The sequence below is a fragment of the Delphinapterus leucas genome, chromosome 11 (genome assembly GCF_059928025.1).
Source record: "Delphinapterus leucas isolate spDelLeu-1000000601 "Yukka" chromosome 11, BTC_Dleu_Yukka2, whole genome shotgun sequence".
Classification (NCBI taxonomy): Eukaryota; Metazoa; Chordata; class Mammalia; order Artiodactyla; family Monodontidae; genus Delphinapterus; species Delphinapterus leucas.
Genome location: NC_143139.1, coordinates 56237695 through 56256471, shown reverse-complemented (window position 1 = coordinate 56256471; position 18777 = coordinate 56237695). Strand labels below are relative to the sequence as shown.

The 18777-nt window shown below is 42.4% G+C and overlaps 1 protein-coding gene across 2 annotated transcripts in view; it reads left to right on the top strand.

Moving 5' to 3' along the window:
- Positions 1 to 18777, top strand: part of PTPRB (protein tyrosine phosphatase receptor type B) — a 118319-nt gene that overhangs the window by 88807 nt on the left and 10735 nt on the right. For both annotated transcript variants that reach the window (XM_022571539.3, XM_022571540.3), the window contains 10 exons: positions 2228 to 2327; positions 3167 to 3250; positions 3351 to 3368; positions 3491 to 3572; positions 5129 to 5219; positions 5962 to 6038; positions 7939 to 8073; positions 9390 to 9512; positions 9699 to 9862; positions 11399 to 11534. In XM_022571539.3, coding sequence (XP_022427247.2) covers positions 2228 to 2327; positions 3167 to 3250; positions 3351 to 3368; positions 3491 to 3572; positions 5129 to 5219; positions 5962 to 6038; positions 7939 to 8073; positions 9390 to 9512; positions 9699 to 9862; positions 11399 to 11534 — 1010 coding nt within the window. The remainder of the gene's footprint in view (positions 1 to 2227; positions 2328 to 3166; positions 3251 to 3350; positions 3369 to 3490; positions 3573 to 5128; positions 5220 to 5961; positions 6039 to 7938; positions 8074 to 9389; positions 9513 to 9698; positions 9863 to 11398; positions 11535 to 18777) is intronic.

Sequence of the window (18777 nt, the reverse complement as noted above, 5' to 3'; positions counted from 1 at the left end):
CATCCCCATTTTAAAGGTGAGGATTTGAGATACCAAGAGTTTATGTAACTTGCCCAAGATAGCAGAGCTGCAATTCTGGTACTTTCTGCCTGACCTCTCAACCTCTGCACTGCTCAGATTCAGAATATTTCCAACATGCTGAGAATGGCTTTATTTTTTAGCACATTGTTCTTTGATACCATTATCTGCCCAGACTTTCCCTGTACCCAGCCTTCCACAATGCTTGGTCTCAGGAAGTTCTTCTTTATAGCTAAAACAGTCTCTCATGCTGTATGACAAAAGATGACTCAGCCTCACAAACACTCCCATCTATTTATGCCAAATATAGGGATAATTTCCCACTTTTCAAACCAAAAAGGGATCAGAACACAGGAGGATTTAGATGTGTTTGCTTATAATTTAATGTTAAGTAAGGGATTTGTAAACACAATTCTTCCCTTTTTAAATTATTGTTATACAACAAAAATTGTATGTAGTCCAATAAAGGAAGATAGTAAACATATATCCAAAAAAGAATATTAACCACAGTAAAAGGAACATGACTGTGTTGATTTGGTAAGTCTTGAAAAGCACATTGAATAAACAAATCCAAGGGCTTAAAATGCAACTTCAGAAATGGACTACTCCACAGACCTAAATGTAAGAGCTAAAATGATCAAACTTTTAAAAGAAAACATAGGAGTAAATCTTTGTGACCTCGACTTAGGAGATGGTTTCTTAGCTATGATACCAAAAGCACAAGCAACAACAACAACAAACTAGGTAAACGGGACTTAATTAAAATTCAAAACTCTTGTGCTTCAAAGGACACCATAAAGAAAGTGAAAAGACAACCCACAGAATGGGAGAAACTATTTGCAAATCATATATCTGATAAAGGTCAAGTATCCAGAACATACAGAACACTTACAACTCAATAATAAAAAGACAAATAACACAATTTAAAAATGGGTAAAGGATGTGAATAGACATTTCACCAAAGACAATACATAAATGTCCGATAAGCACATGGAAAGATGCTCAACATCATTAGACATTAGGGAAATGCAAATCATAACCACAATAAAATACTACTTCACACCCACTAGAATGGCTATCATCAAAAAGACAATAACAAGTGTTAGTAAGGATATGGAGAAATCTGAACCCTTATACATTGCTTGTAGAATGTATCAACAAAATGGTGTAACTTCTTTGGAAAACAGTTTTGCAATTTCTCAAAATATTAAACCTAGAGTTACCCTGTGACCCAGCAATTCCACTCCTAAGTGTATACCCAAGAGAAATTAAAATAAAAACTTGTATATGGAGATTCATAGCAGCTTTATTCATAATAACCAAAAAAATAGAAAGAACCCAAATGTCCATCAATGGCTGAATGGATAAACAAAATGTGATATATCCACACAGTGGAATATTATTCAGCATAAAAAGGAATGAAATACTGATACATGCCACAACATGGATGAACCTTGAAAGCATGCTAAGTGAAAGAAGCCAATCACAAACAAAGCACATACTTATTACTCAATTTATTGTCCAGAATAGGCAAATCTATGAAGACAAAGTAGATTAGTGGTTGCCAGGGTCTAGGGAGAGGGAATGAAGAATGACTGCTAAGGGGCATTGGGGATTCTTTTAGGGGGGTGATGAAAATGTTATAAAATTGAATGTAAAATAATTGAATTGCGCAGTTTAAATTGGTGAATAGTATGGCATGTGAATTATATTTCAATAGACTGTTTTTAAAATGGGCTACCTGTTCATAAACTCCCAGTGCCAGTATCGAACCAGATAATAAAAATGGAATTTCATTAAAATAATTCTGAGCCATTCACTGGCTTTGCCAATGTCCCAGATGCTGTAAAACACGTTTCGTACAAGTGAAATAGCATCTTTACCTTGGTGGCAAACTGCTGGCCTTTATCTCAAGTGCCCCAAAGCTTTACATACAAGTATAGATGAAGTCCCAAATTCCTTTATAAGCGGAACACCATTGACTCCAAAAGTATAAGGACCAACCTGCTGTCACTTGGTAGTAGCCAATGTCTCATCTGTTCAGCTGCGTACCACTTAGCCTTTCGATAGTAAATGCCTTAGTGTGGCCATCGTTTGAATCCTTCCGTAATAACGTTCCTAGGGAGATAGGGTTCCAATAGCTATCTTACTGGTTCTTTAACACTAATTTTCCCACCTGGGTTTGTTGTTGCCCTCTGGATTATTGTAGAGCCTTTGTTTGGAGTTATTGAAGGTGTGAGTGCTGGTCTGTTCTTAATTGGCATGCTGGTAGCTGTTGTTGCCTTATTAATCTGCAGACAGAAAGCCAGGTGAGTACAAAGATCCCTTTGGCAATTGGGTCCACAATTTTAAAGATGCAACTGAAAATGCTCTTTAGCCTGAAAAGTAAGGAGGGAAAAATCATTTAATTTCTCCAGGTTAAATCACCTTTGTTTGTTCAGAAAAACAAGAATCAAACCCTAAAACCATGACTCACTTTTTTCAGCTTCTCTACATAACCACTGCTGAGTCTTGCCCTCACCAAATGACTGAGGGGCCATCTGTAGCCTCATTTGGATGTGAAATAGCTCCTTTGGCACAGGAAAAAAAAATCGTGTGTGTGGTTCAGTTACCTCACGAAGACAGAGATGTCTGCAAATTGTATGCCCGAATACTTTTCTGAAATATGTTGAAAAGTATGGCTGACACATCCATTTTGTGGCTCATATCTGCCATGCTAACTTAAGAAGGGACCAAAAAGAACTAAACAGCATGTGGCCCCAGTGCCATGCCCTCTTCTCTTAGGGAATTTCTTTTCTTTGGCATGTCCTCTCTCTTCCAGTCATGTCTTGCCTCTAAGGTTTACTCTGTGTGTGTGTGTGTTTATAGAAAGCTTTACTGAGAGTGTGGGAAGTGATTATGACCTGTAGCCAAAAACCAGAAGACAAATCTCCAGCTATTGCAGGATGGTTTCCGAGTGGGAAAAATCTATTTCTTCTTTATGTTCTCCCTCACTTTTCCCTCCCTCAAAGGGATGTTGGCTGAGTGTAAAATATACACGTACTGAAAAATCCATATTTGCACAAACATGCACAGCCTTACCATAAATGGAGAAATCTGTTTAAATTATTTCATAATCAGAATATAAGTCCTCTCCCTTGGGTTTCAGCCATGGTCGAGAAAGGCCCTCTGCCCGCCTGAGTATTCGTCGGGATCGACCACTGTCTGTCCACTTGAACCTGGGCCAAAAAGGGTGAGCACGTTTTCCTTCACTTCATTTATTGAAAGATGAGTTGACTGTATTACATGACATTTGCTAATGAGATCTTTCTCCTTTTGGCTTTTCTTCACAGTAACCGGAAGACTTCTTGGTAAGAGAGAGAACTCATTAGTTACTGTATTATCTGCTTTTGAAATGTAACTGGGGCTGGGTATGGCATTTTCCCTGTTCTTCAGTAATTTTCTTTTCCTTCTATTATATTTTTAACTATAGCCCCATAAAAGTAAACCAGTTTGAAGGACACTTCATGAAGCTGCAGGCCGACTCCAACTACCTTCTATCCAAGGAATACGAGGTACAACTCAGAGGCAGTGATGCTTTAGCACCCCTGGTCCTTAGCAGAATTTCCCTCCAAGCCTTCACTGTGGAATCACAGGCTGATTGGGCTCAGGAGTTAGGTTGGCACTTAAGGCCTCAGCTGAGCATTCTTTTGTGCCTGAATCCATTCCCTGCACAATATACCTCCTAGTCTCAGAGGCCATTTCGACCTCTGGAATAGTACAGCAGACAAAGCGCTACCCAGACCAGATGGTAAGAAAGAATTGACAAACTTCAAATGCAAACCAATGCTGTCAGTTGTTTTTTTTTTTTAACATCTTTATTGGAGTATAATTGCTTTACAATGGTGTGTTAGTTTCTGCTGTATAACAAAGTGAATCAGCTATACGTATACATAGATCCCCATATCCCCTCCCTCTTGTGCCTCCCTTCCACCTTCCCTATCCCACCCATCTAGGTGGGCACAAAGCACCGAGCTGATCTCCCTGTGCTATGCGGCTGCTTCCCACTAGCTATCTATTTTACATTTGGTAGTGTATATATGTCCATGCCACTCTCCCACTTCGTCCCAGCTTACCTTTCCCCCTCCCCGTGTCCTCACGTCCATTCTCTACGTCTGTGTCTTTATTCCTGTCCTGCCCCTAGGTTCATCAGAACCATTTTTTTTCTTAGATTCCATATATACGTGTTAGCGTAGGTATTTGTTTTTCTCTTTCTGACTTACTTCACTCTGTATGACAGACTCTAGGTCCATCCACCTCACTACAAATAACTCAATTTCATTTCTTTTTATGGCTGAGTAATATTCCATTGTATATATGTGCCACATCTTCTTTATCCATTCATCTGTTGATGGGCATTTAGGTTGCTTCCATGTCCTGGCTATTGTAAATAGTGCTGCAATGAACATTAGGGTGCATGTGTCTTTTTGAATGACGGTCTTCTCTGGGTATATGCCCAGTAGCGGGATTGCTGGGTCATATGGTAGTTCTATTTTTAGTTTTTTAAGGAACCTCCCTACTGTTCTCCATAGTGGCTGTATCAATTTACATTCCCACCAACAGTGCAAGAGGGTTCCCTTTCCTCCACACCCTCTCCAGCATTTATCGTTTGTAGATTTTTTGATGCTGGCCATTCTGACCGGTGTGAGGTGATACCTCATTGTGATTTTGATTTGCATTTCTCTAATGATTAGTGATGCTGAGCAGCTTTCATGCGTTTGTTTTATACAGATTGCTGTCAGTTATTTAAGCTGGCCTTTTGCTTGCCTGGGAGACAATGTGGTTTGGTGAAAAGTGCCCAGGCTTTGGATTCAGTTCCCAGCCTTGCCACCTGTGTGACGTGGGGCGAGTGAATTATCCTGTCTGAGCCTCATCTGTAAGATGGAGATGAGACTGCCTCCTTTGGGGCTCTCGTGGGGATCAGAGCTGACGCACAGAGGTTGGATAGGAGACATTCCACAAATGCGGCTAGTGTAACATATGGTTATAGTATTATGTATCTCAGGGACTGTCTGATTTGCCCTTTTCTATCTCACATTCTTCACCTGCAAACTTATTTTTGACCTAACAGGACCTAAAAGACGTGGGTCGAAACCAATCATGTGACATTGCACTCTTGCCAGAGAATAGAGGGAAAAATCGATACAACAATATATTGCCCTGTAAGTTTTGTGTTGAAATTTGTAATACTGTCTTCCTCTAGCCATTTTTTCTCTTTTCCACGAGTAAAATGGGGCAAAGCAATATGGTATAGCTGGATATGGGAGATCAGAGGCTCTGAAAAGTCTTTAAAAAGAAATGACCTGTATGTTATTGCACTTCCCTCCAGGGAGATAACAACCAGCTGAGATTCTGGCTCTGCGAGGCCTCTTATGCTGTTGACATTTCACCATGTGGTCCTAATGCTTCTCCTTATAGAGGCCTAAGAGCAGTAACAGGGTTAACAATAAGGGCCAAGCTGGGTTTACTTAAAGTCTGTAGTTAGCAATTTTATATATTTTTTGTTTGTTTGTTTATTTATATATGTACATATATTTATATGTTATCCTTACCCAATTAGGTGAAGCAATAGAAGGTAGTTTTTCTGGATTGTATTCATTCTAGCAGCGAAAGGGAGCTGGCCACTCCATCGGGCAAATGATATGGTATTACAAAGGAAAGCACAGAGGGGGCTTCAGAGAGCATTTGGCTCGTCTGCTTGTGTGTTTCTGGGTCACCTGTGCAACCAGAGGCAAGTTAGTGATCCTGTCTAAGCCTCATCTGCACAATGGAGATGAGAATACCTCCCCTGTGGGGCTGTCATGGGGGCCAGAGCTAACGCACATCAAATACCAAGCGTTCTGTAAACAGTAGGAGAATCCGCATGACTCGCTGACAAATCTCTGTCAATAAATTTCCTTACAGATGATGCCTCTCGAGTGAAGCTGTCCAATGTGGATGATGACCCGTGCTCTGACTATATTAATGCCAGCTACATCCCTGTAAGTGAACCAACCACGGGGCCATAGTAACTGGGATGAAGCTTTGACGGGTGGCTATGCTGGAGACAACCCTCCTCCAACACGTTCCCACCGTTCTAAGGTCTGGAAACATGTCAGTTTTAGAGAAAAAAAGAAAAACAGATATGTCTGATTGCCGTAAAACACAGGCTGTCCTATTCAATCACTGCTAAGGCCCAGTTTTCAAAATGGCTCTAGTCACATATGATTATAATGAGCCCAGGAGGCATTTTCAAAGGTCATTTTCGCTCTGCAGCCCTTAGTCAAGATTAGAGCTCCCTGAGGAAGCTAGACCTCCTCGGCTAAGGCTGCCTAGCTAGGGAAGCTGATTCAAAGTTATGTGGATTTTTGAAAACCACAGACACAACTCAAAGGTTGTGCCAAACCTTTGGGCTCAGATTCTGGCTAGCATTTCGCCAGCTTCCTACAGCACCTACAGTGGAAAAAGCTTTAAGGTCAGACAGACCCTGTTTGAATCCCATCTCTGCCCCTTGCTGACTCTAGGACCTCGGGCAAGTTATGTCAATTCTTTGGGCCTCCATTTCCTTTTCCAAAAAAAGTGAGGATAATATTTACCTCAAATAATCCTCCATTCACTCCATAAACACTATATAGTAAAGTGGAAGTCAGACTCTGAGCTGTGTACAAGGAGAGGCTCAGATGGAATCCTAACCCTCAGTGAACTCTCAGCAGAGTTGTGGCATCAGGAAATGACAAGGTGGGCGATGCCCTTGACAGGCTAGAATGGTGCTTCTCCGACATTAACATATGTCCACATCACCTGCGGGTCTTGTTAAAATGAAGCTTCTGACGGGACTTCCCTGGTGGTCCAGTGGTTAAGACTCTGTGCTTCCACTGCAGGGGGCACGGGTTTGATCCCTGGTTGGGGAACTAAGATCCCACATGCTACGCGTCTTGGCCAAAAAAAAAAAATTCAGCTTCTGATTCAGCAGGACTGGGGTGGGACCTGGGATTCTGTATTTCTAACAGGCTCCCAGATGATCCCTATGCCACTGGTCTGAGGACCACTCTCTGAGTAGCGAGAGGCTATAGGTTGCTGCAGGAGCTTCTGGGAGAACATCCTCCAGCAAAAAGATAAAGGAAGGCTCAGCAGAGCAGGCACCATGCTGAGACTTGGAGGATAAATAAGGATTCGCCAGACGAGAGGCAGTGGGTAGAGCGGGGATGGGGGTGGCAGAGGTGACACAGTGTAGAGGCCCTGAGGAGAGGCAAGGAGAGAAAGAGCTTCTACTGGGATCTGCAAGTAATTCCATGCTGCTGGAGTGCAGGATGTGTGGGTGAAAATATCCTAGCTCATAGAGTTGTGGTTACAATTAAATAAGATCTGTGAAAATCCTGACCCACAACACGTTATAGGGTGGATGCTCAATAAACAGTGGGTTCTCTTCCCTTAAGTTTCCCTTGCATGGTATCTCTTACCAACAACCCAAAGTCAAGTACCTGAAATGACTAAAACTCTTCTATGTTAAATAGGGAAAGAGCCTGATCAATGTTAGTTCCTCAGACAGTCCATACACACACACACACACACATGCACGCGCGCACGTGCGCGCACGCACAGGTATATATATTTACACTCATAATTGAGGGTGAAGTGTTTTCTAAATTATTGCCTGAGTCCTCCACTGCCTTTAAGAATAAACACAACCTAATAAAAAAAGAACTTGGCTCTTAACAATAGGTCAGTGTTCCGGCCTTTGTCCTTCCTGCTTCCAAGCCTTGACACGTGTTAGTATCTTTTTTCTCAAGTCAGGGCCCTGGCAAAGACTTACATCTCACCTAATCTGCAGAGCTAACCCTTTGTTTAGAGTTGTGAAGAGGCCCATTGTTTCTGACTCTCCACATTGTAAATTCATTGCAGGGCAACAACTTCAGGAGAGAATACATCGCTACTCAGGGACCTCTTCCCGGCACCAAGGATGACTTCTGGAAAATGGCGTGGGAACAGAATGTTCACAACATCGTCATGGTGACCCAGTGTGTGGAGAAGGGCCGAGTGAGTAAACGGTCTTCCTGACATACCAACCTCGCTTTCCTCCACCTGGTGTAATTCTACTCCCCATCTCCATCAGAAGTTAAAGACCAGGGCTTCCCTGGTGGCGCAATGGTTGAGAGTCCGCCTGCCGATGCAGGGGACGCGGGTTCGTGTCCCGGTCCGGGAAGATCCCACATGCCACGGAGCGGCTGGGCCCGTGAGCCATGGCCGCTGAGCCTGCGCGTCCGGAGCCTGTGCTCCACAACGGGAGAGGCCGCAACAGTGAGAGGCCCACGTACAGCAAAAAAAAAAAAAAAAAAAAAAAAAAAAGAATAAAAAGAAGTTAAAGACCATAAAAGCCAAGTAGGGGTCATGTAAGAACACTGTTAGTGAATTAAAACCACTTGGTTATAAAAGCCTCTGTTGTAAACCCAGGTGATGCCCAATTCTGATTCTGGGTCTGAAGTTTCAGTCAAAGATGTTTGCATTTGACAACTGGGATTATCAGAAGCGCCCATGACACAGAAGGATTACCTGGCCTCTCGTCTGCTCCATTCTCCGCTGTATGGAGAGAAGAGATAAACTGGCCGAGTCACTGGCGCTGTCCCTACTTTCAGGAAAGAAGGGGAAGTGAATTTTAGGCTGTGTCTGCAGAAACAAAGTAAAGTAGTTATCTGGACAAACTAAGCAAACCTCTTGTACTGGCATTTATAATCCTCTACTTTGTATGGTTACTTTGAGGATTAGAAAGAGAGATTACATGAAGTGCCCAGTAACTGTGCTCAATAATTATATGTCCACAGTCTTCTTTCGCCTGTCTCCATCTGTGAATGTGAGCTTGGCTAAATGTTCTGACTTTTCAAAGATCACATGGCACATGGCACTGGATCCAGGTTGGGACAACGATATCAAAATATAAACAGAAAAGGGCCAGGGAGACAATGCCTTCCTCTTCGCAACTGGATCTTTCTTCAGAAAAACAAACAAAACCGCGAAATTGTAAGACATGGCTTATGTGCTAGTGGAATTGAAATGCTGAGGAAATCAATAAAAACTCAACAAAAGCCATGGAACACTGAACCTGAAAGGAAAATGAATCCGAAGGTTTGCGGGGGTGGGGGGGGGTTGCTCCTTGAACGGTGTCTCTCCTTCACTTGGAGCAGCAGCCCAGCTTCAGCCCTGGCCATGAGCAGGTTAATGCAAAAAAGATGGTCAGACTGCCTCAGCAGCTCACCCTGGATTCCAACTCAGGAAGACATTTCGAGGAGGGAAAGTACAGGTTCATGGAGGAGGTGCGTTTCCGGACTCACTTTTTTTTTCTGCCCACCTTCCTCTAGGTAAAGTGTGACCATTATTGGCCAGCGGACCAGGATTCCCTCTACTACGGGGACCTCATCCTGCAGATGCTCTCGGAGTCCGTGCTGCCCGAGTGGACCATCCGGGAGTTTCGGATATGCAGCGTATGTTGGTTTGTTTGACTTCGTTTAATAACGCAGCTTGGGCAGATGAAGAACACCCGTCAGTCCTATTTTCTGCTGGTTTCTTCTCCTGTAGTTTCGCTCATAGGAATCCCTGCATGGGCACGGTTGTCAAATTTGAAGGTTTGCCTCGGGCCGTTCCTCTTATTAGCTGCTCTGCTCTTACAGGAGGAACAGCTGGACGCGCACAGACTCATCCGCCACTTTCACTATACGGTGTGGCCAGACCACGGAGTCCCGGAGACCACCCAGTCCCTGATCCAGTTTGTGAGAACGGTCAGGGACTACATCAACAGGACCCCGGGGGCCGGGCCCACCACGGTGCACTGCAGGTACTCCGCCCCCCGGAGCCAACAAAGTGGCAGCCGAGAGTAGAAATAAGGGTGTAAGCCTGAAGAATCTAGTGGCTGGAGGATTTGTCTACCCAACCAGTCTACAGAGGCCCAGGGGATGTTCTTCCACCCTCTTCCACCCACTCCTCTCCAGCCTCATTCCTTTGCACTGTCTCTCACCCGTCACTCTCCATCTTTCTCTCCCTCTTTTTCCTACTATAGCAAATGCAAAGTTCTTCTGTGACTGCCAGGTCCCCCATAATTAGGCCCCATCTCACCCCCCCATCCAAATGCCCAGAGACTCCCGTCCCACTGTAGCCGGGGAGGAGACAGCTCACACTCATCCTTGCCTGTTACCATTCTTACTCCTGGAATGGCCTTCTCTCTCTCCTCCACCTGTGTAAAACCTAACCAGCCTTCAGGATCCCTGCTCTAGACTTCCTGCCAAGTCAAGTGGTACTTGCCACATGTGGCAACCCAATTTTGCTCTTAAATTTCTGTTCTCTCTTGACTTGTCTTTGCTTCAGTCTGTACGTCCATAAAAATCAAGCTAACAAGCAGTCTGTCACTGTCTTTCTCCCTGGGGAGCCTGGTGTTTAGCTAATTAATGTTTGCAGAAACACTCTGATAGCCCTAACTGAATGGCACTAATAAATAAAGAGCAGGGAACTGCTACAGTAAGAGAAATGTCAAATGTACTCATTTTCTCCAAATCTGCCCAGCACCCTAGGAACCCAGCTTTTATATGTCATTGGAACCCTGATGCTTTTAATAGGAACGTGAGGCTCTCAAGAGCTTCCTGCTTTCTAAAGAATGGCGGGCATTTTCACCCAATACCACTGAAAAACTGTTCTTCTTTATCTTAAAATATGTGCATCAAAAATCCCCAGGTTGTGCCATCACTTTAGGGAGCAATTTGACAATCCCTGGTAAAGCTGAAGGTGTTCATATTGCTATGATCCAGCAGTTCTGCTTCTACATATCAACCCTTGAGAAATCCCCACACATGTGCACAATGATGTTCACTGCAACACAGTTTCTAATAGAGAAAAACTAAAACTGATCTCACTGTCTATCAGTAGGGGATGGATTAATGGTGGTTTATGAACTCTACAAAAGAAATTAGATCTACATGTAACAATGTAGACAAATTTCAAAAAAATACTCAATAGAAATGTTGGCAAAAGAATACATAAAACATGTTACCATTTTAGTAAATTTTGAAAACACACTGAAAGAATATATTGTGTGTGGATTTACATGAATATAGGAAGAGTATGAAAGCATGCATGGAAATGATACACAGCAAGTCCTTACCTCTGACAGGGTGGGAAGATGGAGGAAGGAAGGAGGAAAGATGGAAGGCCAGAGCCTTGGGTTATATTTCTTTGAGAGAGCACATTGAGAGAAAAAAGTATTCCTGTAGTCTCCTCTAACTTGGAAGGGAAAGGAAAGATTGTGCTAGAGTCTCTGGATGCAGTCCAGAAAGGCCAGTTTAATTAAAAAGGCTCAGTCTTTCTTTACGCTCTCTTCTAGTGCCGGTGTGGGTAGGACTGGAACCTTTATCGCATTGGACCGAATCCTCCAGCAATTAGATTCCAAAGATTCTGTGGACATTTATGGAGCAGTGCATGACCTAAGACTTCACAGGGTTCACATGGTCCAGACTGAGGTAAGAGTTCGGCTGAAGGACACAGACCAGCCTGTCTGTCTCCCTTCTCTAAAATGTCCAGGGTTTTAATCTGATAAGGGGAAAGAACTATGACTCTTTAGGAGAAGAAAGAGAATTGAATATTGATGTTTTCTGGGACTTTTTATTTTGAAACAAATTTCAGTGACCTTGAGGATGATGTATATTCTTATCTTTACTGAACTGGTTGCCCATCTTCTTTAGGTGGGTAGGAAGAAAAATGGATTTTTTTTTTTAATCAATGCATTAACATGGGGAAAGTTCAGCTAGCTCATCATGAAGGTCATTTTAATATAGGCTGGTGATTGAGCGCAAGAACTTCAGTTAGTAAAGAGGAAACAGATTCTAATCTCTTCTCTCCTTCAGCCCACCCCAGCTGCAACCCCACACCAAGGAGTGTACATTAATTGTGAAGGATAAATGCTTCCATTTATACAGTCCTTTGACATTTGCAGGGCATTTCTGAACATGTTATCTCATTAAGTTTTCACCAAAAAAAAAAAAAAAAAAAGATGAGAGAAGTATTATTTTCCATTTCCAGGCTAGAAAACTGAAGTTGAGAGGCTAAAGGGCTTTGCACAGTTATGAAGTGGCTGAGCTGGGACTTGAACCCTGTTCTAGAGAATCACAAGCCCTAAGCCCCATGTGCCCTGCCGCACAGCCTCAGAGTCAAATCAATGTCCCCAGAGAGACCAAGCCTGTCATTCCTCTGTATCATTGCCTTACCAGGCCCAAGTTCTCTTGCCCTTGTGTTTCCCAAGTAGCTCTGCAAAGTCCTCTATTAAAAAAAAAAATTGCCTATGGTCAAAAAGGTGAAAAGTTCTACATGCTACCATGTCCCCTGTTAGAGTCACAGGATACATGAAAGTTGTGCAGGTGGCCATGCTCCACAAAACGGAGATGTCCTGCAGCAAAGACTCCCCTCGAGCTTGGTTGAGCCCACTATTGCTGAAACTGCTTTGACCCCCCCGCCAAGATTCCCTTCTTTTTTTAAAAAAATTAATTAATTAATTTATTTATTTATATTTGTTTTTGGCTGCGTTGGGTCTTTGTTGCTGTGCGCAGGCTTTCTCTAGTTGCGGCGAGCGGGGGCTACTCTTCATTGCGTTGCACGGGCTTCTCATTGCAGTAGCTTCTCTCTTGTTGCAGAGCATGGGCTCTAGGCGCGCGGGCTTCAGTAGTTGTGGCTCTCGGGCTCTAGAACACAGGCTCAGTAGTTGTGGTGTATGGGCTTAGTTGCTCTGTGGCATGTTGGATCTTCCCGGACCAGGGCTCGAACCCGTGTTCCCTGCATTGGCAGGCAGATTCCCAACCACTGTGCTACCAGGGAAGCCCCTGGATCCCCTTGTTGTATAGCACATATTAATATCCTGCAGATCCTCATATTCTGTTACACATTTGGGAAAACACTGTCGTCATTGCCTCATACAGGCAGGGCCCACACCCAGGACCCTCTATCCCCAATTCCATAATAAAATTTTAAATATTTTATTATGAAATTTAAAAAAAATACATGAAACTAGGGAAAATAGTATAATGAATGTCAATACCCAAACCCCAGTCTCTACAGTTATTAGTATCCTCTGTTCTTTTTGCATTTATAGCCCACATACACTGTTCCCCCAGCCCATGACCTCACTGAAATATTTTAAAGCAAATCCTACTAATACTGTGTATTTAAAAACATATATATTTAATATAATATATTTTTATATTTTATATATTTATATATTATGCATTATTAATAATATTATATATTTTACTACATATATATTTTTAGTTATATATATATTTTTTTACAGTTAAGGACTCTTTAAAAATCATGACCACAATACCATTATCACACCTAACAATTTTAATCATAATCCCTTAATATCATATAATATCTAGTCAGTGTTAAAATATCCCTAATTATCTCAAAAATTGCTTCTTACACTTAGTTTGTGTTAGAATCCAAAGTCCATACATTGCGTTTGGTTGAAGTCTCTTTTAAATTTCTTTTCATCTATAGCAGTCCTCCCTCTGATTTGTTTTCTGTACCATTTATTTGTTAAAGAAATCAGTTCATTTTCCATAGATTTTCCCACGTTCTGAATGTGGCTGACTGCTTTCTCATAATGTATTCCATTTTTCATAACGTAAGGTAATGTATTCCTCTATTTCCCATAATTTTTGTCAGTGGGTCATTAGATCTAGAGGCTTCATGAAGTCTGGGTTCCTTTTTACCACCACATGCTTCGTGGGTGGTGCTGAGTACTTCCTGTTGCATCATATCAGGAGGCACTTCCTGTCTGTGTCTCTTCTCCATGCTGATGAAATGACAATGGTCATCCACTGTAACATTTCCCATCGGCCTTTCGCTTAACGGTTTTGGCAGCCACTGACGACCACTGTCTAGCTCTGTTCTTTAATTAAGGGTTGTAGAATTATATCACACTATATCATCATTGTTTTCCTATAGCTTTTTCCACAAGACTACGAGTTCCGAGAGGGTAGGAACTTGTTTTCCTTTGCTCCAACCTCAATATTTTTTTAATCTATTAAATGAATGAACAAATATCCTACAATTATGCTGCTAAAAAGTCAGCATCAGTGTTCCATTACTAATTTGTTTTCATTTTCACAAACTCAAACCATACTTAATTTGTAATTTGGAGAAGAGGAGATTATCACATTATAAATAATCGCAAGGGGTCTGTGTGTGGCGGGGGGTGGGGTTCAGGCTCCCTGGTTATTGTCAGAGCTTCTTGGGCCATGTATCACTTCTGTACACCTGCTCAGAACTCTGGAGACGCATTTTGGCAAAGAGTAGGCACCCCCTACTGTAAATATCACTGGCTAACTTCCAGGGCAGGGGCAACACGATATGCCAAAGCTCTCCCTCCTCCTTGGACATAACTCCTCTTTCCCCTGTTCTCTTCCCCTTCTCCTCCTAACCTCTGCAGATTCTATGGTTCTTGTTCTTCAGCCTGCCTTTTCAGTGTTCGAGTTCCCGAGGGTCTGTCCTCAAGGCACAGCTCTTCTTTCTCTCCATCTTCATTCTTCGTGATGTCCTCCACTCCCATGGCTTTGGGAACCACGTAGATGCTCACATGTCCCAAATCTCATTCTCCTTCCCCAGCATTCACCTGAGTACCTGCCTCCTGGGCAGTTCCACCAGGAAGCTTTACAGTCATCTCATCTCCAACTCAAAACCCTCAAAACCGAACTCATTATCTTTCTTTAAAAACGTAAACAACAGGGACTTCCCTGGCAGTCCAGTGGTTAGGACTCCGTGCTTCCATTGCAGGGGGCCCAGGTTTGATCCCTGGTTGGGGATCTGACTTCTGTTCCCACAGTTCCCATAGTTACATCTGAGCAGTGACTAAGCCCTGTACATTCTACCAAGCATCTTTCTCCTTGTTCTAGTCTCTCGCCCCTGCCTTTGCCCAGCTCTTCACTAACCCCCAGCGGGCCTTCGCAGTAGCCTCCTTGTGGCGCTTCTGCCCTAACAGCTCCATCACCACTGCCACCACCAAAGTGCTCTCTCGCTGTGTCAACTCCCTGAATAAAAATCATGGAAAGCTCTTCATTGCTTTAAAATGAAGCTCAAGCTCTTCGTAGCCTGGTTCCAACTTATTTCCCCAGTTTCATGTCATAACGCCACCCATCCCCACTGTTTTAGGGTCTGTCAAAATTAAGGAAGGCTTCCCTCTCTGGGCCAGAATCAACAATTCTTTTGATCATGCTGAATAAAGATTGCAATAAGATAGAAATTTTCTCTTTCCTTTTTCTCTATCAAACAAAATCCCAAACAATATCCAGATATTATCTGTCTTGCTTGAAGCCTCTGCTGAAGGTGGGCTCCTTCTACAGTCTTAGATGCTCAGAACCGGCACCGCTCACTTGGTTTTGAGAGTGAGTGCAAAGGGGTGCGATCCACAGCTGAGCCCTTGTGGGTGATGGTTCCAGCAAAGGAAAAAGGACATTCTGACATCCCTGTATTACTTTTCTGGGTCCACAGAGAGAGTCAACTTCAACTTTATTCTACCTTATTTGAGAGACAAAGGGGTGCAGGGCTTCACAAGTTTTGATAAATATATTAAAGAGCAAAGGTTTCTAAACAAGGAGGCATTAGACAGGGAGTTTGCGAGTGTGTCCCTCCTTCTTTTAGCTGCTGAGTGTGTCCCTCCTTCTTTTAGCCTGGCTTGGGGCATGTTTGCAGCCTGACTCTGAGAGAGACACTCAGACGGAGCAATAACTTGTTAAAGGACAATAGGTGATAGTAACTGTCCATCAATCTTATCTGCTCCCCACGAGGAGGAAACAGTGGGATGTTATGGGACTCAGTGCTCATTTGGGGGATTGTCCTGGGAGTTTCCCATGACCTATGCACCCTACATTTTAACTACACTAGACTTCTCACAGCTTTCAGAATATATTTGCACTTTCGTGTTATTTACATCATTTGGAATATCCTATTTCTTTGCTCAAATTCTTAACAGATGTCGCCTTTTCTCTCTAGCTCCATATTTTCCTCCCTCCAAAGTGAACCTGATGGCTTCTTCTCATGTATGAAGCTTTATAAACAGTTCTGTCTTACATTTATCACTTTATAGTTATTTGTCCACATACCTGCCCCTCTGCTAAACTGTGCATTCAGAGACCATGAAAGGCTATAAGTACAATCCTATAAATATTATCTCATACTACAGCTATTGGTGAAGTTGAATGGAACTAAGGCTTCACCAGCTTGCTGGACATAGGAAAATGATCTTTTATGACGTGAAGTTCATACATTAGACTTTATCTACTTTTCGTTAAGAATAAAGTGGGACAATGAGGTATCACCTCACACCAGTCAGAATAGCCATCATCAAAAAATCTACAAACAATAAATGCCGGAGAGGGTGTGGAGAAAAGGGAACCCTCTTGCACTGTTGGCGGGAATGTAAATTGATACAGCCACTATGGAGAACAGTATGGAGGTTCCTTAAAAAACTAAAAATAGAACTACCATATGACCCAGCAATCCCACTACTGGGCATATACCCAGAGAAAACCATCATTCAAAAAGAGACATTTACCACAATGTTCATTGCAGCACTATTTACAATAGCCAGGACATGGAAGCAACCTAAGCGTCCATCGACAGATGAATGGATAAAGAAGATGTGGCACATATATACAATGGGATATTACTCAGCCATAAAAAGAAACGAAACTGAGTTATTTGTAGTGAGGTGGATGGACCTAGAGTCTGTCATACAGAGTGAGATAAGTCAGAAAGAGAAAAACAAATACCATATGCTAACACATATATATGGAATCTAAAAAAAAAAATGGTTCTGATGAACCTAGGGGCAGGACAGGAATAAAGACACAGACGTACAGAATGGACTTGAGGACACGGGGAGGGGGAAGGGTAAGCTGGGGCGAAGTGGGAGAGTGGCATGGACATATATACACTACCAAATGTAAAATAGATAGCTAGTGGGAAGCAGCCACGTAGCACAGGGAGATCAGCTCCGTGCTTTGTGACCACCTAGAGGGGTGGGATAGGGAGGGTGGGAGGGAGGCACAAGAGGGAAGGGATATGGGGATATATGTATACATATAGCTGATTCACTTTGTTGTACAGCAGAAACTAACACACCATTGTAAAGCAATTGTACTCCAATAAAGATGTTAAAAAAAAAAGAGAGAAGCACAACAACAAAAAAATAATAATAATAAAGGAAAGTTTTAATAAAGCACAAGCTAGGGAGAAATTCAGGGTAGATTTTGATTCTAAAGTTTAATGCTTTCTTGCACTCCGATTTGACTGTATATTTTCCAAAAGAAACCATCAATGTATTGCCCTTACCAGTAGGATAGACCCAGTATTTGACTAAAGAACATGAACTACCATTATTACTAGGTCAAGTATTGTAACTGCCTTTAAGATTTAAAGATCCAAGAACAAAGAAGAGAGATGAAATGTGAATAAAGAATAAAGGAATTCACAAGAAAAAAAAGAAAGTGGGAACACATTAACAATCTTAAGGTTTTAGTAGTAATCATTTTCAAAGGGGTATTCTGTAGGGAAAAGAAGAATTTATATTTAAGACAAGGCAAATTAATGAATTTTAACTGGTTTCAAAGCCCAGGGTGGATCATTGTTGAAGAATTTATTAATAAGACGGTAGCATAGAGGTACGACAGCTCATTCACAGCCAAACTCTAAGTTCTCAAACTCATTTAATATCCCAGTAGAATTGAAAATATGAATTATGCTTTGGATGGGAGAAAACAGGGAAAGGTCAGTCTATAATTTGGTAGATTGTTTTCAAGATGACAGAAATGATTGCCTATACTAAAAACCATTTTCAGGAGAGTACCCTTCTTGAATTTTCAAGATCAAGGTGTCATAAAACACTCATAACAAGTGAGCTCGGTTTGTGAGCAGAAATGCAGAGTGGTTATTAATATTAACACAGGCCTCACTTGTGATTGATTGATTTCTTTGAAATATCCTAATCTAATGATTATACCAGACCTATATGATGAGGTCCAATGAGTAGATGACCATGCAGCCAGGGGCAATGCCCAGTGCCAACCCATAAAAATAAATACATGTCCACTTTTAAAGATCATTAATGAGGTAAGATTTTATAGTCTCTCGTTGTGTCTCAAACCTTGATAATACTCCAGAGCTGACCACATGGATCACCTTAAACATAGGGTCTAGTAATGTTTTTCAATATCCATCTAATTGACAGCAATACAAAGTCTAATACAAACCATTAATAGTCAAAAGATGTTAGCTGTAGAAGAGACCTTGCTCTCCTTGTTTTATAGATGGGGAAACTGAGATCCCCATCTAGGCCAGCTGGTGGCAGACTGCTAGCCCAGGGTCTCTCATCTGAGCAGTGCTGTGTCGCTGAGGGAGCCCAAGGCTGAGCACTAAGGTTACACAGACATTCATTCCCTTATTAGACAGCTCGGTTGGTAGTAAGGAAGGGGGCCCAATGCACAAGTTTGGCCGCCTATGGCTGAGCTTCTGTTGTCAGTGGAGGTCTTTGTGGTGTCCTTTTGGTCACCAAAACACTGACTCTTCTATACTTGTTTCTATTTCAAAGTAGTTAGTTTCTAAACCACAGACAAGACGCACGATGCTTCTGCACCCAAGTGGTGACTTAGGTCAGCAACAACCAGACCCATATCACTATGCCCTGGTAAATGGGTCATACAGACATTCAGAGGA